Below are 19394 nucleotides of genomic sequence, written 5' to 3'. Positions count from 1 at the left end.
CTGCTGATTTATGATTGCTATAATGAAAGCCGCTGAACAGAAATGAACTGTGTGGCTCCAAGTGATTTACAGAGACATCTTTATCCCTCTCCTGCCCCTCTCATTTAATTTAGGGGTGGGAGCAAGTTTTTTTACACCTTGGAAGTGACAAGGATTTCATTGCGTTTCCCAAAGGAGTTCAAGGCTTTCCCTCTCGGTTTAATAAAAAAAAAAAAAAAAATCCCTTGTTTCTCCCCGACCCACCATGGCGAGCCAGGCTGCGACGTGCCGAGGAAAGATTGAAAGCATTAATAAACACCATCCCAAATTTAATGAAAAGCAAAAGATTTTGAACAGCAATCTCCGAGCTGATGGAAGCGGAGCCTGGCCGATGAGGATTTATTAAAAGAATGGCTGCCAGGGTCTGGGGAAAGACGATTTGTTAAATTAGAAATATATATACTTGGTAACTGCTGGAGAATTAAGTGTGCCCATTAAAGCTCTGAGATGGGGAAGGTTTAAAGGTGTGTTAAACGTGAAGTGATGGCCAGGATTTTAACATCACATCGCTGTTTTGGCAGTGATGGAGACGTCACCGGGGTCTGGAAAGACCACAGTAATCACGTCATTTCTTGCTTTTTTTTTTTTTTTTAAAACCAGGTCCCATGTGGAAAGCTGGCCCGCTCAGCTCCGAGTTACTGGTTAAGCACCGATGCCAGGAGGCTTCATTCCCTATTTCGATCTCTCCTGGGATAACACCACGGCAAGTGAAGCGGTGCTCTGTGCTGCATGGATGGGATTCCCGGAAACTGGGACCCTAAAGCAACCGTTGAGTCTTGCTTGGGGACCTCAAATCCTAACGGTTTTCTCAGTACCAACTGCTTCAGGCTCAAACCGCTGCCCTCAGCCAGGTCCCCCAACTCCTGTGGGTGCTGCCGGGGACCTCGGCTGCCCACCTCACCCACCCGGGTGCAGCTGGAGACCATCTGCAGCAAGTTAATGGATATAATTTATTATAAGTGCAATTAAAGAGGAGCCTCCCCCAGGCCACCCTTCGCTTCTCTTGCCTTCCTACACCTCCCGCATCCCCCCAGATCTTGGTTTAATACCCCGTTAAGTAGGAACCACAGCTGAAAGGGCTGGACGAGGCGGGTGGTCCTGCCTTAGTGCTGCCGAGAAGGAGGCAAACAGCCACCCCAGTGAGTCTGCTGGCACCGCAGGCCTGTAGCTCGTTACCGGTTTAGCCGCATTTGCCCTGCGCAGCCGCTATGAACCAGGAGGAGGAGAGGGACACGTGGGATTTGAGGAAAGCAGCTTCTCACCTCGTGGCAGCAGCTACAGGCTAACGTTGGGCTGGAGCACAGCAGATGGGCACGTGGGGAGCCTGGCTTGGCTCAGCAGTATCGCCGAGCCCTAGAGGACACGTCTGGGGAGCTGCGGCTCCAGCCAGTGTGGTGGTGAGGACTGGGGGTGCTGGCGTTCAAGGACACTTGGGTGGGGGACTCGGCAGTGCTGCTAGGTGTTTCAGAGGAAGGGGAGGGAGATGGTTGGGTCTGTCCCTCAAACCCCATATAGATATGAAAGTCTTTCCTACCTTCTTTTATATAAATTGCGTGTTGATTTCAGAGCCCCATTAATTTTCCAGTCACCAGCAGCTGATTACCGGTAGCAAAGCGTGAAAGGAGAAACAAGACGACCAACATACTTTGAAGAGGATACATATTTATTTTGTTTTTAGAAAAACATCAACAAAAATACCACCCTAAACCCAACCAGCCAACCCAAAAGCTCTGCAAATTCAGAACACTGGTCAAAAAGTATTTTGGCTCACCCACTTTTCCAGCCTCTGCTAAAAAATATGTGCTATTATCTCTGCAGCAAACATTAAAACCAAACAAATCAGTAGCCCGCATTTTGGGGGGGAGCCCTGGATTCAAATACTAGTTTTGGCTAACGGGGCCCTTCTGCAAGGACCTTTCCTCCATCTCACAACTGGGCAAGCTCACCCGCTCTCCTACAGCAGGAAGGGAATCGCTGCCACTTCTGCGACGCTGTAACAGTTATATTCAGAAACACACAGATCACACTGTAAAGTTAAAAAAATACCCCCGACAGCAACAAATAATAACCCATTGCTGACACCTGGTTCGAGTGAAGACCAAGTACAACACACGGTTAAAAAAAGAGAAAGCCAAACGTCCCCAAGCCTACCAGCATCACACAGAAATTGGAGACGACATGCAATTTCCTTGATACGAAGAGCGACCTCGCGAGCAGTCTATGTACAGTATGTTACACTCACTCAGGCACCCGCTCAGCTATTGCTTCGCTAAATCCCCAGCCCAGGCGACGGCAACCACCGCCACGGCCACCTAACCGGAGTTACAGCTCCTGCTGCCCAACCGTGAACGCGGCTTCTGCCTTCAGCCTGGTGTTACACCGCTGTGTTTTAAGCTTTGATGAAGCCCACCACTTACTGTTCCTGATGCTTTCGCGCCGAATTTGTGTTGCCTTCGCCTCTCTCCCTGTCTCAGTTGAAGCAATAGCTTTGAAGATCAAGATGAGGGATAAGTTTTGCCTCTTTCTTCCTGGGTCCTTCCCGGAGCCTGTGCAAACAGCTGGAAGTGAGAGCTGACCTGCACTAGGTGCTGGGGCAGCTGTTGGGAAACAGTCTCCCCATCTACAAGATCCTTGGAAACATCCCGTGCCTGACACTCAAAATACAAGAGGTTTTTCAGGCTCAGGAAAAATAAAACCGTAAGAGAAAAATCCTCCAGCATCTCAGGAAGGAGTGAGCTGCAGGTCCCGTCAGCATCGTACTGGCTCTGGTTGGGATGGAGTTAATTTTTTCCATAGCGGACCGAACGGTGCTGGACTTCGGATTTGTGGCTAAAACAGTGTTGACAACACACCAGTGTTTCGGCGCTTGCACAGCATCAAGGCTTTCCCTTTTTTCCCCACTCTGCCCCTCACCAATGATTAGGCCATGGGTGGGCAAGAAGCTGGGAAGGGGCATATCCACGACAGCTGATACAGATAAAAATCAGCGATACAAACAGAGGGGAGGAGGTTTTGGAAAGGTGGCTTGCTCGGGGACCGGCTGGGCATAGGTCTAATGGTGGGAGATGGAGAGTGGTTGCCTTTGCACAACTTCGGGGTTTTTTCCCCCTCCTCTTTCCTTTGCTATTAAACCATCTTTACTCTCTACTCATCTACTCACAAATTTTCTTGGTTTTGCACTTCCTATTCCCCCTGTTCGGTCCCACTGTGGGGGACAGTGAGGAGCAGCCACGTGGTGCTTCGCTGCCAGCTGGGGTTAACCCCCCACAAGCACAGGTTTAACCTTGGAGGGGTTGTAACCACCAAGGCTGGAAGCCAGCGGGACGCTGGGTGGAGGAATAACAGTATATAGTCCTTATTTGGCCAAGCCTGATGTGAATCAGGTTGACATTGCTGGATGCCTTAATTATCACAGCTGAGCAGGGGCAGTATCACGGTGATGAGAACAAGTGCTCCAGGAAAACCGAGGCAGCACAAAACAGTGCTCCCCGCTGCTCCAAGACCTAAGCGCTAACCCTTGCTCTGCCCAACACTGAGCAGCTCCTAGAAGAGCTGTGGCTGCTGCTCCTCACCTCGCTGGGAGACACGCATTGCCTGCGCGCATGGGGACGCACACCCAAAGCTCTTGCAGCCCACCCCTGCCCCAGCTGAGGGGTGACACTAAGGGACACCGGTCCTGCGCCAGGTCGATGCTGCTATGATGCACAGAAATGCTACGAGCGAAGCTGATGCCCAAGGGCTGGGAGAAGAGGAGAACTGGGTGAAGGGTCAGTAAAACCAGCCCCCCGCCCAGCAGCAGAAATAAGCTCAGCTGTACGGGCCCTTCTTAAGTTTCTTGGCATCATTTGAACCCTGAGGTTGGGCTGGATCCGGGGGGACCACAGGCGCGTTGGGGGCTCAGCACAGTTCGTTGCAGCTGACTGCTGGTGATGAAGCCCACCGAACATGCTTGTAGTGAGGGAAAAAGTAGGAAGCGACTGAAAAGTGACCTGCACTGAGGACATAACCAAAGCAGGAGGAACCTGGATACCCTCCGGCTGGTGAAGTATCGAGGCAACAGCTGAGGACTCAGCAAAGCCTCAACAGCACTTCACCGTCTCCCTGAGAAGGCTGCCAAGGTGACACAGTGGCACTTTCTGTCCCCTGAACATCACCCCTTTTTGGTTTCCTCAGGCTCCCAACTAGGCCCTGTTACTAGTGATGGGGGCTCGGTGGCTTGGGAATCAGCCCCCTGAGCCATTCCCCAGTGGAGGATCTACTGGGCAGACTGGAAGGCTCTAGCTGCAGGTATATCCGACACCCTCCCAGCACAATTGGTAGGATCAGGCAACAAGGACTCAGGTTAACAGCCAGACCTGGCGTTTCCAGTGTAACCAACAACCTGCTGCACAAACAGCAGCTCCTCGGGGCTCAGCCATCCGCTACGGCCACCTGGACACTAAAGGACGGCACCAAACAGGCTCAGGGTCCAGCTCATCAAAGCCGGGAGGAGCAGACAACAGCACCACAACAAGGTTGGGCTCCTAACAAAGAACTGGGTCAGCTTTTACATTACTTAAAAGGGGTTATTCAAATGAAAAAACCAGGGGGAGAGGTTGGAAGCAAAAGGGGTTGCATAAAAAAAATGCAACCTTGCAAAAATAACCGTATCGTCTCTTCATGATCCATTTCAGGTAGGTTCCCAGCAGAGGCTCCACGTTTCCCAGGAGCTTGGCACAGCCAACACCGCCCCCGCGTTATAAAAACAACCCCCCTCTGGGGGATTCCCTCATGCTCTGCTCTATAAAACAATAAAAAGGTCCCTGCAGAGAGTCCCCGGCTGCTAATCCTCCTTCGGCCTCTTCCTCCAGCGGGCCAGGAAGGGCCCCAGGCTGTTCCACACCTCCGTGTACATGACAGTCCCCACGAAGACGAAGGCGGTGCCCAGCCAGTGCCAGGCCGTGAAGGGGTTGTGAAAGTAGAGGATGGAGAAGATGAGGCTGACGAACTTGCGCAGCGTCACCACCAGCGTGACGGTGAGGGAGGTGCACTCCGTGGTGAGGATGAAGACGCCTCGGACGCAGACGTATCTGGGTGGGTGGAGGTAAGGGGACATCGGGGCTGAGACACCTGGGCAGGCCTTCGGGAATGCAAAAGACTGGGCAATGGACAGCCGCAGTCTGGTTATAGAGGGAATAAAATTCCCTTCTCCTCAGATCAGCGTTTCTACAGCTATGAACAGCTTCACTACAAACCCCAGGGACACCCCGAATCTCCCAGACTCCCCCCGACCCTGCTCTGGGACAGCAAACCTACCCCGCTGGAGCAGCTGGGGCTGACGTGTTGGCGAAAGGTTGATGGCGCGCAGGGTTTACCGTCCCTGCCAGAGAGCCAAGGGAAGCTAAAATCAGATTTCTCCATTTATACGCAGCAGAAGTCCCCTTTCCACGCCGAGGGGGCATGGGAAAGGCAGATTAAACACGGGGGTATCATGGAGGAGCGTGAGCAGCCATAGGGCACAGTGCTCTCTCAACGAGAGGAAAATGGTAAGAGGGCCTTGGACTGGAGGGTCCCTTTCTCGAGGGCACCTCAGCTTCATCAGACTTGCAGACCTCTCCTCTCTGCCTGGAAGACTCTACGCGTATGTATTACAAATGGCTCCTGATCTGTCCCTTCTACCCAGAGCCGGCTAGCAAAACTGCCGTGAGTTTATACCAATCAGCCTGTCCCTGGGGAAGTGGTGGCAGATTTCAGCCACCCTGGAAAAAACATAAGCCCCAGGTTAAATTCCGCTCTATATTTGCCCAGTTACACAAACATCAGCTCCCAAATGCAGGGAAGACTCCAAGGACTCGGCACCCGCACCCCATTCCTCCTCTCCCATCCCACTGCCACCTCCGTGGCATGTCTCAAGGTGAGCTGTGGAAGGATACTGAGTGATGACGTTCATGAGGAGGTAGAACCACATGATTGGGAGGGTCAGCCCGATCACTGGGACCTGGAACAGCTCTGCGGGGAGAAAGGATGGAGCAAGGTCAGTGCCCTGCTACTGCTTAAAGAAGATGCAAGGAGAGGTGTCTCTCCTGTCCAGGATTGACCGTGGTCCGGGACATGCTGCAGCTTCGGGAGGCCGTTGCTGCATTAGGCAGACTGAGGTGTGGGCACATTTTGATTTTGCTCCAAATGGAAAGTTATCTTGTTCTTACTGTGATAAATGACAAATACACGACAAATATTTTGCAGGTATTTATGCTTGGATTTCCGTAGGGAAGAAAAGAAGATGGAGAAAGAAGTAAGCTAAGGAAAAAAGACATTAAAAGAAAAGCTCTGTCTTGCTTTCTTGTGTCAGGGCTGCCCTCTGTTAAAACTGGGTGAATCAACTGTGTGGCTCTGAGAGGCTGACAGCGCTAGCATGGGAAAGCCTGCATAGCACCGGCAAAACAAAAGCCGGCGGGTCCGTGTTTACACCTGTGGTTGAGGATTTGGTCCTGTTACTCACATTTTTGAACTACCACATTCCTTCTCCCAGCAGTCACCTAGCTCATGCTTTTCTTGAGAGGGTGTAGCATGCTAGAAATATTTTGCAATGATATTAATGAACAGATTAAAGTGATCTATGCATGCAAATATCTCCTGTACCCAGAGGGAATTAAAGAACCAGCAAACCTACTTGGCAAAGATCCCTCCAGTTTCACAAAATTGGGATCAGAATATAGGAAGCTCGCTGGCACTGAAAAGCCTGGTGAATTTTACTCTTAAACTTAAGCAGATGTATAGCTCAAGGTGGATGGATGAGCAATCTGGCTGGGCCCAACGGGCGTACGCGTGTGCGTTAGTGCCACGCTTGGGTTCTAACCACAGTGATCCGAACAGTAACTCACGGCGTAGCTTTGCAAGCTGCTGTGGCACCTGCCCATGGCCAGGCTCTCAGCGGTCAGCAATCACCACTTGTCCAAGCATGCTGGCGTCTGGCCTACCATGAGGAAGGGGTTGGACAATGTCCCCAAGACAGTGTGGGGGTTTTTTTTTGGCTTTTGGCTTTCTATCAAACCTGAAAATTCAAAGGGCTTGAATACCCAGAGACAACAGTCTGACGTGCACAACTGCTGGACTGAAAGCTTCCTACAGCATTTTCCAGAGGACAGAAAGGTACGAGAGCAAGGATCCGTGCAACACTCACCGGACTGGCTGAAGAGGACTGCATGGTCGTAGATGTTTGGGGCAAAGAGGAGAAAGCCAGGGAGCAGTAACGCATGCTGGAGAGAAAAGTAAAGACATGATGTTAACAGATTATGTGAAGCCACCCTACTTCTCATGCTGGGAAACCAGCCTCACACATCTGGATGAGCGCACACTCTTCACTGCTCCAGCCAGTGATGCTTTGGATTTGTGCTGCGTACAGGCTGGGAGGGGAAGGGTCCCTCTGAGCAGCTCTATCTGCCCAGTAAAAGCAACAGAAAAGACATGGTGACTTACATTGTAAAAAAGGGCCTCTTTGGAGTGCTTCCCAAACTGCTTGTACAGCGTCTCCTGGAAAATCCCCATCCTGGCAGACATGAGGAGGGCGAAGGTGAGTGCGGCAATACCTGGAACAGAAGCACAGCCTTGCAACACTGCTCAGGGATGGCATAGCTCAAGTCAAACAGTTTGATGACTCCCTTGATTTGGTTTTCAGTGAAAAAAGCCAAAGCATCCAGACTTGATAACATGGGCAGAAAATTGACAATGGTCTTGAGGACACGGGTATCTTATTACAAAGGCTGAGATGCCAAGAGACTTCTGAAAAGATCCTCTCTTTGAAAAGAGACTCAGCCCTGGCAAGCAGAGTTGGTGGGATACCAGGGATACAGTTGTTTGCCACTATTGACAATACATCAATCTCAGTTTCCCTGAAAAGCCACCAATAAATCTAGGTTGGAGGTATAAAAATAGACTCAAGTGCCAGACTGCAGAGACTCCTCCATGAAACACCGTGCTGAACGCACACTTGAACCCCCCTCTCCCTCTCTGCAGCATAGCTCACAGCATCAGATATATCAGGTAGGGCTGCTTTTGCAGAGAGAAATCAAGAAGATACCTGCAAACATGCATGACTCTAGTCTCATTCTGTCACTAAGCCACTTCCTTGCAGAAATCCCTTAGGTGCCGTTTTTAACTTGTTGGCCAAAGGAAGAGTATCTCCTTGCACAAAGCTGCTAATGAGAGCCACAAAACCCCATTCTTTGCAAATCAACATCTACTAGATGCTCAGCACAACTTAACCTCAGCGCGGGGGCTCCCACCACGGTCTGCTTTGCACAACCCACATGGCCAAGGACATCAGAGAGCCGAGTCTCGCCAGTATCCCAGCCAGGTCGGCTGGAGACGTGGCACTCACATACCTAGCAGCCACCAGAAGAAAACCTGGAGTCCATCCTCTTCGTTTAAGCTGGAGTCAGATGCCTGGTGGAGGAAGACACAACACAGTCACCACGAGCTACCACGTCCCTGCAGAGTGGGACCTGCCTGTACCTCACTCTTGGTTTGTGTGTTGTGTTCCAGGCAAGCCCACAAAGCAAAGACCGTCCAAGGTCTCACATTCTCCAGAGCTGCTTCCCTAGCTGAACGGAGGTGGCAGCAACTACAGCACACTTTGCTTTCCATTCTGCTTCAGGGAATGCACCAGATTCCAGCCAAAGTGTAAATGTCTGATCAAGAAAGTAGCTTTTCTGAAAGAAATGCCCTGGCTTGACCAGAGACTGAACTCTTCAACCACACAAATAATCAGTGCCACTTAGAAAGCTCCCACAGAGAGCTCCCCTCTGTCCCCATCTCAGAGGCGGGAGTGCAGGAAAGAACAAGGGCTCTGGCCAAGCCCCAGTCAGGTACTAAAACCAAGTCCCTGGCTCGCAGTCCAGACATTGAGGAAACCAGGCCTGTAGATGCCGTTAGCCGAGGGTAAAACTCTACGTAGCATGACTTGGCTCAACTCTCTTTCACTGTGGTTTAGGGCAAATTAGATTACTCACCTTTGCCACAACTGTCCATACTATACCAAAACCCGATGCCTGCTGAGAGTTAATCTGGACTAATACAGAGCAAGGCCACGTAGCACAGGCCTTCCTCAGACACCCTAAGAGTATCAATAGCTATTAAATGATGGGGGACTTAGAGGTTTGACAGCCCTGTTTCTTTCCAATCTCTCACAGCTGGATTAAGTGCAACCAATTTTCACTTGACCACCATTTTATGCCATTTTTCTATCTTCAGTTGACAAGATCAGGCAGTGGGTGCTGACCCAGGAAAAGCCCAAAGTGGTGTTACACATGGATTTTCTTCACTCCCTCCTGTTCTCCAAATACATGCACTTTATTTCAAGGGTCACACAAAGTCACGTTGGATGACAACAGGTCTGGAAAAATCTAGCCTGAAAGCCGACAACCTCTTCTGGGATAAAAAGAGCAAAGATTTAAGATGGCTGAGTTTTGTTTAAGATTCACCTGCTCCTAACTGCAACACATGGCAGTAAGGGCAAGAGAAAACAGCTACTAGCTGTGGCAAAAAAAATAACAGTATATTCTCAGCAAAAAGCAACCTGAACAACACAAGATAAAAAGCATCTGTAATTAAGTTAAATCACATGCATGTGTGTGCGTCCCTTCCCTCCAAACCACAGGAAAATGAGACCAGGAACAAGAGCTTTTGGGGAGCAGATCTAGAGCTAGGAGACATCTTGTCTCTCCATTAATAGTCAGGCAAAGGGAATTACTGTTGGAAGTGCTGACAGCAGCTCCTCCTCTCAATAAGGTTCACAGCTATGACCTCAGGCCCTTTCCAATCCTTACCACTTGCTTTGCAGACATGACAGTGCAGGTAAAGATCCCCAGGGACACCAGGGCTATGGACGTGTATTTATATACGCTGTATCTGCACAGGGAAGAAGACAGATGTCAGTGATCCAGCCCAGCCTCACGTTGTTCATCTACTGCTCCCTTGCATTGCATTTTGCTCCATTACACCAGTGTGAACTTGGGGTAATGGGCACATACCCATTACTTAACACTGGACATTGCTGGGAGGGAAGGCCAACTTGCTCCAGCTGCAGCAAAAAAGAAGCATTTGGACCAAGATCTCCCTGCCCGAGGCCAAGGATCCCTCTCAGATCAAAGCCAGCGCAAATCTCTGCATAGCAATGGAGTGGCAGGGGATGTGCCCACATGGGTCCCACGGCCAGACCCCAAGCAGCTGGGAGGACCCTCCGGTCCTGATGTCTTTGCCCACTGTGGTGGGTTAACCCCAGCCAGCAGCCAAGCACCTACACAGCCGCTCACTCATTCCCCCAACCTCATGGGATGGGGGAGAGAACTGGCAGAGCAAGAATGAGAAAACTCGTGGGTTGAGCTAAAGAGTTTAATAGGTGAGGGGGGAAAAAACCAACAAAAACATATAAAAGCCGTCACTCACCACCTCCCATAAGCATGGCCATCTTGGAAGCCAACTCTCCCCACGCCCCCTTCTTCCTCTACCCTGGTTTCTATTGCAGGGCGTGACATGATATGGCACAGAATATCTCTTTGGCCATTTTGGGTCAGTTGTCCCAGCTGTATCCCCCTCTCAACTTCTTGTCCACCCCCAGCCTACTCGCTGGGGGGCAGAGTGGGAAAAACAGAGTGCCTTGACACTGTGTAAGCACTGTTCAGCAATAGCCAAAACAGCAGTGTGCTGTCAACACTGTTTTAGCCACAAATCCCAAACACAACACCATATGGGCTGCTATGAAGAAAGTTAACTCCATCCCAGCCAGATCCAGTACAGCCATCCATCAGGAGCGGTACCAGCCTCACAGAAGTAAGAGGAAAGAAAAGAGCTAACATAGAAGGCTGCAGTCATATGTAAGCTCTCTCTTTTCAGTTCATGCTTGCCTTAAATGAAGGAGTGAGGGCTGGTGGAAATGCAGAAGAGGGAACTATTCCAGCCTCTAGTCCAGGCACACCTGTGTGTTCCAGTTTCCCCATCAGTAAAACAAGAATATTTAACAGGAAGGGTGGGGGGACTGAACACCAGTCAGGATTAAGTCAATCGCAGAGCATTCCCTGATTATATAAGAAAGAGGCTTGTGATTTACCTTTTCTTCAAAATGATGATTCCTAGAGCCATGTTTGCTATGAGAGAACCCTGGGAAAGACAAGAGAGAGGAGAAAAACAAAATAGAAGGTCAGCATGACAAACTTCCCCAGACTGGGATGCCCGCCCCAGAGAAACACTGCAAACTCAATACAACTAATGCCAAAACACCAACAGAAATGCCAGAACAGGATCAGGGAGACTGACAGGGTGGGGACAAGAGGAAACGGCCTCAAGTTGTGCCAGGGGAGGTTTAGATTGGATATGAGGAAAAATGTCTTCACCGAAAGGGTTGTCAAGCATTGGAACAGGCTGCCCAGGGAAGTGGTTGAGTCACCATCCCTGGAGGGATTTAAAAGACATGGCACTTAGGGACACGGTTTGTGGTGGACTTGGCAGTGTTAGGTTTGCAGTTGGACTCGATGATCTTAAAGGTCTTTTCCAACCTAAACGATTGTATGATTCTGTAAGTCTCACTTCAGCTAGGAGGAGGGGAGGAGTTGAGCTGGGTGGCTCGGGAACAAGGATGCTGGGGCAAACAGGCTATCAGGATCTTCTGGCCAGGGAACCTCCCCCTTTTTTGGCACACTCGTGACACTCAGTGTGTGCTACAGACCAGAACGTGGCCAAATCGCTGTGTTTTTAATTGGGAACAGGAGTATGGCTCCATAGATTGACTGCAGGGCTGCAATACAAGAACCATCCCTCATGGTTAATGCAGGACAGGTCTCCTAGAGTGTTGTCTGTTTTTCTTCTTTTTAACCTCTCCTGACTTCAGGTACCTCAACCCCATGACGTGTTGTGGGAGAACAGTCCCCCGCCCAGCAGATCTGCCCAGCAGATTTTGTTATTCCCAATAGCTGGGGCTCCATTCTCTTTGGTTTTAACAGATGTTTTAGCCTGACACTCATCTACATTTAAGTGAAGATGCATTTTAATAGCATTTTCCAGAGCAAAGACACTAGGACATGAACCGCTTGGTGTAGCTGTGCGTGGAAGGGAAAGCTGGGTCCCTTTGGCCAGCAATTCAGTCCATCCAGGGCTGACAGCCGGAGTCTGGGTTCGGTTTTGTCATAGTTACTTCCCCATCACCCTTGGAAATATGAAGTCTGTTAGAGCCTGTTTCCTTGTCTGTCCATTAAGTTGAAATTTAACGATCAACACTGTGAAAGCAAGAACCGGAGCTGAGCCGTCAGAGCAAAGTCGCTCTCCCCACAAATTAGCTGGAGTTTAGTATTTGCACAGGGTTTTGGTGCCCTCAGGGAAAGAGAAGGTGGCAGAACACATGCACCAGGGACAGTGCTTACAGAGACGATGGGAAGAGATGTCACATGAGGAGGAAAAGGATAGTATGACAGTACTCACTGATCTGAAGATCATGTGCAGTGGCATGGAGATATGTAAGCTCAGGGCACAGTTATTCACCACACTGACAGTGAAGAACATGGCCACCATGATTAAATAGTTCCTGAAACACAAACACAAAAAAAACAGCTCACAGCTGTGTATGTACCTCCCTGGGACGCTGGGAGACACCTTGGGAATAGATTACGGGTTGCAAGGAAAGGTCTGAGGCTAAGCAGGAGCCCACCTAGCTCTTGGGTCTGTGACGAGGACTAACAAGGAGATCAATCCACTTTGGATGTAGGAAGGAAGTCCTCAGAACAGGAAGCAGGCTGACCTGCACTGGTGCAGCTTGTGCTAATCCCAGAAGCAAAGGGGAACTGAGGATACCCCACCTGGGATCTTTTAGCATGGACTTTCTCCAGACTCCTCTCTCCTAAGGACAGTGGCATAAGACAAGGCTTGATTCAAGGGGATTCAGTTTCTGCCAGCAGGCATCGCTACCCTGAGTGGAAGGAGAAACCATTGAAATCCAAGCTGAACACCTCCATGGTTCTACAACTAAGCTAGAGAGCCTCCACAAGTTGAAGTTCCTCGCTGTGACGTAGCCATGAACGGCACTAAACTTGCCCTCAATTTTCTGTCACGAGGATCTCTGTCCCGAGCACTCAGCACAGCGCTCTGTTTTGCCACGGGCTAGGTAGTCTGCTAAGGAGCCCCAAAAAATCTCCTCACTTCGGCCACTGAGTGCCAGGGAGGAGAGCATGAACATGCCAGGCTATTGCCAGGACAAGATCAGCCCTGATGGAGAAATGCAAAATGAATTTGGCTGGCTTTCCAGTAAACCTCTCCCTCCCACACCCATTGCATCAAGTCCCAGAGAGACAGTAAGCTCTTCAAGCACAGCAAGCTCTTAACTGTGCAAAATACTGCCCTGTTTCTTGGACAGGAAAGTATCTGATGGCAATTTCCTATTAAGAATTCTCGATAAACGAGGAGTTCATATTTTATCAGGCATGACAGGTTCTCAATGAGGCTTCGCAAATGCTGCAGAATGGATGGGATTTAAACAGGATAAACAGATAAGCCATTTTATTAAACACTTCTTCAGATAATAGATAGCCAGTCAATTCGTGCCTAGCAAAACTGTTCAGATCGACTGTACCTTATTGGTATGGCCGGCCTCTTCCTCCCAAAGTTGGCCTCGAAGATAAAGCCTTCCACCGCAATAAATAGGAACTGGGAAAATGTCACTATGTTCCCACATCCTGGAAACGGCCTGCAGGCATGGAGAAGAAAGACAAGGATAAGAGCAATGCCATGGAGAACGAACACTGCATTGGGCTCCAATAAAAAGAGGCTAACAGCTCATAATCCCAGAGTGAGCATCAACCTGGAGGGGCTTTACCGCTTTATCTGTCCAGATTCTCATATTGCCTTTGTTAAACACTTCCCTGCAGGTATTTATTCACCTGTACTTTAGATATATGCGCAGCAATCCCTTCCTCAAACATTTCCAAAGAGGAAGTGAGCAGCCACCCCCATCATGGGGCATGTGGTGAATTGGGTCAGGAAGTGAAAGAGGAAATTGGTCACATCTCACAGGTCTGTATAACATCCCGCCAGGGTATAGGATCTGAACGAGCAACATCAGGCACTGACATAACCTTACTGAAGCTGGACCTCCCTCTTTCTCACAGGGAAGCGGTTTTGATAGGGCTCTCTCCCTACCTACAAGCTGCTGTGTTTGTTAGAGGCCAGGTGAAACGATGAGTCCACCCAGGAGGAAGGCAGCAGGATTTTCTGCATGTCTGCAGAGCAAGGTGTAGTGTCCGTGGTTCTGCTTGTACCTCACCCCCAGAACACGTGAACATGAGCTCGGACCTGCTTTCAATTTACCCAGCAAGCTTTAGCTCTCTGCCCTCCTGCGTTCGCTAGATACCAAAAGCTTGGTTGTACGTTCAAGAAGGAACCTACAACAGCTCATCATGGGAGCCCAAAAAGGTCGTGGCATTAAATGCCATGTGATAGTCAGGCAAGCCAGAGAGCTTGCTAATGTGACACATGCTTTGCACTGAAGTTTTCAAACACCACAAGGTATCAAAAGCCACAAAACAGTGTCTGACCTCGAAAAAGACCCTCTTAGCTGAGCATCTTTGTCCTCCCAGAGAGACCCAAGCACTGCAGTTATCACTACCTTGGGCAAATCAACCTTGTGTGTTTATTCTGAGGGAAGAGGAATGACACACAAAGGGCAAGTCAGCCCATAACAGCCTGACATTAAACAAACACCCCCTGCATGTTGCTCACCCGTTCCTAGCAGACACGCCTGCTGCAGACGCTGCCTCCTTCCTAAGAAGCTTACAGGGAGCAAGAGAGGATTTCCTGGGAGGCACACAGTCAGCTGTGGGTTCAGAGGAGGTTGTGACATGTCAGAGAATCAGAAAGCTCGCTGTTATTTGCAGCAGGAGAGCAATTTGAGCAAGTACTTCCCCCCTTCTCCAAGTCCCCCTCCAAGGACTTGATGGAGAAGCTGTACGCCGCTGAGTCCCGGTCCCCACCCTGCCGCACAAGCGTGCGGCTTGCTCACGCAACATGCCGTCACAAGTAGTTAGAGACCGGCTCTAGACACAGTTTTGCAGAATGCAAGCTGAGAGATGCACTGGAGAACAAGAATAACCAAGCTGTTCCCTGGATAACTGAGCTGAAGGTCTGGTCTCCTCCAAAATCTCCTCTGTCTCCCCTCAGACATCTCAGAAAAAGCAGCAGTGCTCTGGTTAGTGCAGGGCTGGCACCTGGCTGCCACCAAACTGCACCTGGAAAGGCCATCTTCTCTCTGCGTTTTCCACAGGGCAGGCACTAGCCTGAGCCTCTCTCCTCTACCCACCTGCTGATTTTCACATTTTTCAGAGCTTAATTGTCCGTGAGACTTCAATCCCTGCTGCACAATGAGGTTAAAAGGTTCAAAAGTTACTTGGGGGAAGAGAAGAGATACTGAACTGGAGACAGAGGCCACGTTCCAGGATTGTAAACCTTATCTCTATAGGAGAACAGAACACAAGAGTAAAATTGGAATAAACCAAGACTGTTTCCATGCACTAGACTTTATTTCCTCCCAATTCACAGATCCTTGCATTCAGTCACTTGCTGTACATATGACCTCACATTATCAGTAAAGCGTTGAGACAGGGTTATTTGTTAACTGATAATAAAAAGACAAACAAAAAAAAAAACCAACCCAGGCTGTATCTTGTATCTGCCCATGTCTTTGACTCACAATCCTAACACACTGAAAGACCTAAAAGAAGTGACAAGAAGTCTGGATCTATCAACCAAAGATCTGCTTTAGCTGTAGCCAACTGATAGAGAGTCCTCCAGAAGCAATGTAAAAACACTATGATGCGATTGTCACCCTGCCTCCTAGGACGGAATTGCCTGGAATGTCGGTGTCTCGCAGCCCTAGCAGGTGGTGGGATGAAACAGCCCCAGGAGGGCTCTCGGTCACGTCAGCGGAGCACAAACAGACTAGCCCAATTTCTGCACATCAGTGTGGGGCACGTCGATGCACAGTACTCTCATTCAGCCAGATTTCAACATAACCAAATCAATTCTCCAAGGAAGATTTCTGTCCATCACTTCAGACTCCACATTTCATAGAGAATCCCTTCAACGCCCCTTGCAGAAGAACACCCCCCCTCCATATACACCGTAAAGGGAAGAAACCCCGTTGAGATCTACCACGCAGAGCCTCAGCTGTTTTTACAGAGAAGGCACCTCACAATGACACCGCTTCAGAAGGCGAAGAGCAGATCATGGGCTTTCTAACCAGGCCTGTATGTACATGCCACACAGAGCTTTGGCATCACGGCTCAAAGACAGATCTCCCGGGACAACCAGTAAAGGACACTAGCAGAACAGGTCGGGTTGCTCCAGACAGGGGAAATGGGATGAACTGGATGGCGTTTCTTGCCCTGTCCAGGCCTCCTTCTGTTATTTAGACAGGGGCTTGTTTAACTTGCTCTTGAAAACCTCCAATGAGGAGTTTCCCTGCTCTCTCTCTTACGAACCCACTTCACTACACTGAGAGGGAGCAAACCTGGGGTTTTGGTCTGCTTTACATCCCTTTCACAGCAATTTAAGCCCCTTATTTCTTGTTCTGCCTCCAGAGCCTAGCAGAAAAATATATCTCCTCTTTTCTGCAGCCATTCTCCACACGTTTAAAGTCTTTTGTCTGTCCTCAGGCATCTCTAGACTAAACACTTCTCATTCCTTTACTCTTTCCTCATAAATCCTGAGCAAATTTCTTCCAGTTACCTTTGTTATTCCCCACTAGACTGTCAGTCTGGTCACTGCCCTTTCTTGTGACCCTGCTCCAGAACTTTCCTTGTTATGGGAAGATTCATCTTCAGGAGGGCTTTTTTCCCTCTAGACAACACCAAGACCCAAAGAAATAACCAGTGTTACCCCAATTTAGGGACCAAAGGTGAACAGGGCAAGAGAGGGGCACAGGAACTGAGCTGTCAGGAACAGGGGAATTTCTAAAGTAGATGAGAGGCAATGCTTAAGAGAAGCTTGTGTGTAAAAAGCAGCTTTTCTTTGATATCTGCAATTGGACTTCTACGATTTGCTGCTCAAAATCCCTTCTGGGGTTTAGCCTTTGAGTAGGGCCAAATGGCTCGCTTTTGTTTTAAGGTCTGGCTGGAGGACACACAAGCCTAGTGTGTCTTGCAAGCATCTTGCAAGCAAATGCAAGAAGCCAGATCCAAAGCTTTCTTCACCTCGAAGGGGCCCATTCCTCCTCCCTCACTGATGTTGCAGCACAAGCCAGGCAGGAAAGGCAGAGGTTAGAGCAATCCCCGAGAGGAAAGACAACTCGCCACGCAAGGTCTCTTCCTCCAGAAACTGCTTCTTGATTTATCCAGTGATTGCTGAGCGATTGTGCAACCTTGTGTTAAGGTACCTGCATCCTGGCCTCCCACTTCAAAGCAAGTATCCCCACTGCTGGCTTACAAAGTCAGGCTCTCTTTTGCACTGCCTTTTTTTCTTAACAATCTGGGATGATGATGGGCGGGGAGGAAGTAAAGGCAGGTTTTAACTACTAGTTTCGAAAGCCTGGGCGTGTTTGAAGTGAACATAGTACTGAATGGTCAGGGGATGCAGCTCCACACTGACTTACTGCGATTGTAGATACAGAACCAGTTCAATCGTTACTCTTTTTCCAGTCAGGTCTAGCACTTTTGCCTTCACAGCTTGCTGACCAGCCCTGAAAACAAATCCAACAGACCATCACCTTTTCCAAGCCATGCCAGCCTTCCTCCATCAGAGTGAGGAAGGTGACGCAGCACTCGGACGTACCCCAAATGTCAGCCCTCCTCTCTCTGCAACCTGGCAATTCGCCTTCGCTCCGAGTGCCACAAAGGACTCCTTGCCCTCATCACGTTGACTTTGCAGCCGCGTGACGCTGCCGAAGATCACATTTCCAGATGGACGACGTTCCCTCGGCCCTGCCTGCCGTCCCAGAGGACCCCTAGCCAGCCCCTGCACGTCTTTTCCTTGGGATTTCAGCTGTTATTTGCACGAGGCGCTGGGATCAGAGAGCAGGGGTGGTGGGGATGCTTTAGGGCCGGACTGATGCCGTGGTCCCTGTGTCAGCAGAGACGGGAGATCCCCGGTGCCTGCGCAGGGTACCGAAGCGGCCCATGATAGGACCAGACTGGGCCCAAGCCGAGGGGGACAGCCCCAAAAAACCCCACAAAACCCATCAGACGGTGACACAACAAGGCCAGGGCCCGGCCATCCACACCCGGGCTCCTCTTGGCACCTTGATGAGGAGCCCCGGGGCCTGGGGCGGCCCCCCAAGCTGTGAGGGGGGCCGGCCACCCCGCCGGGGCCGCAGACCCCCTCAGGGCCAGCCCCAGGCTGGGTGCCAGCCCCGAGTGCCCCCCGGCATGCCCACCACCACCCCAAATCCTCTCTCACACACCCCCCCCAGTCTCCTGGAGACCCCCTGGGCACCGCTGCCGCCTCCTCCCCTCACAACTCCTGAAGCCGGTGGGAGAGACCCTGCGGCCCCCAGCTCCGGGGAGCCTCACCCGAACCCCGATCCCATTCCTGCCCCTAACCCCTGCCCCTAACCCCTCCTTCTGCCCCCAAAGCCTCTGCCCGGCCCCGCACCTGACCAGCAGCTCCAAGAACACCACGTTGCTGCAGCAGCCGCCGAACACCAGCCCCACCGCCACGGCCGGGTGCATGGTGTCGCCCCAAGCAGCGAGACGGCGTCCCGGGCCACCACAGCATCCCGCTCCCGGGCCGCGGCCCCGCTCCCAGCCCCGGCCCCGCCGCCCCCGCTTCCTCCCGGGCGCCGGTAGTTCGCTCCACGACCGCCGCCCGTTCTCCGACACCGCCGCGGCTCCACGGCCGGGACTACAACTCCCGGCAGACCCCGCGACGCCGCTCCACCTCCTCCCTCAGAGGGCACCGCCCCGCGGGGCATGATGGGGGTTGTAGTTCCGCGGGGGGGGCGGGCGGTAATGGCGGCGCGGGGAGCGGCACTGAGGTGGCGTGAGGAGAAGGGCGGGGGCGAGGGGAGCTCAAATGCTGCTTCCCTGCTGAGGATCAGCCGCTAATTGCCGTTTTGGGTTTAGATAATGAAATTATCGCTTCGATGTGAAATCGAGCTTGCTGAGGCCTGTGGGGGAGCCTCCTGGGAGGGCCTCCCGTGCTCTTGGGGCCACAGGCAAGCCCCGCTGTGGCCCGTGTCAATGTCACCATGGTTGGTGTCGGGAACACGGGATACTGAGACAGAAAAACTGGGTCTGAAAAGCAATTGTGTGCTTGGAAGGAGATGAGGGCTACAAGGAGGGTCCGGGGAGGGGAAAAGGGAGGAAAATGTGCACAAATGGTGGTGGTGGGGTGGCTTGGGAACCGTG

General features: G+C 51.0%; 1 protein-coding gene across 3 annotated transcripts; it reads right to left on the bottom strand.

Annotated features, from left to right (window-relative positions):
• Positions 1 to 1681: 1681 nt before the first annotated feature.
• Positions 1682 to 18883, bottom strand: SLC35B4 (solute carrier family 35 member B4). Of its 3 annotated transcripts, XM_075142527.1 has the most exons (10): positions 18640 to 18883; positions 13631 to 13744; positions 12487 to 12589; positions 11123 to 11172; positions 9843 to 9924; positions 8400 to 8460; positions 7495 to 7604; positions 7199 to 7274; positions 5952 to 6027; positions 1682 to 5108 (listed from the first exon to the last, which is right to left on the bottom strand). In XM_075142527.1, exons 1-10 carry the CDS (start codon positions 18714 to 18716, stop codon positions 4862 to 4864), a joined length of 996 nt encoding a protein of 331 aa, XP_074998628.1. In that variant the 5' UTR covers positions 18717 to 18883; the 3' UTR covers positions 1682 to 4861. The 3 variants fall into 3 exon arrangements, with proteins under 3 accessions (XP_074998628.1, XP_074998636.1, XP_074998645.1); XM_075142544.1 differs by lacking the exon at positions 13631 to 13744 and having other exon boundaries at positions 4776 to 5108; XM_075142535.1 differs by lacking the exons at positions 8400 to 8460; positions 9843 to 9924.
• Between the last annotated feature and the right edge of the window lie 511 nt (positions 18884 to 19394).

The sequence above is a fragment of the Calonectris borealis genome, chromosome 1 (assembly GCF_964195595.1).
Source record: "Calonectris borealis chromosome 1, bCalBor7.hap1.2, whole genome shotgun sequence".
NCBI lineage: Eukaryota > Metazoa > Chordata > Aves > Procellariiformes > Procellariidae > Calonectris > Calonectris borealis.
Note: the sequence above shows the minus strand (reverse complement) of the source record. Positions and strands in the feature narration are given on the sequence as shown.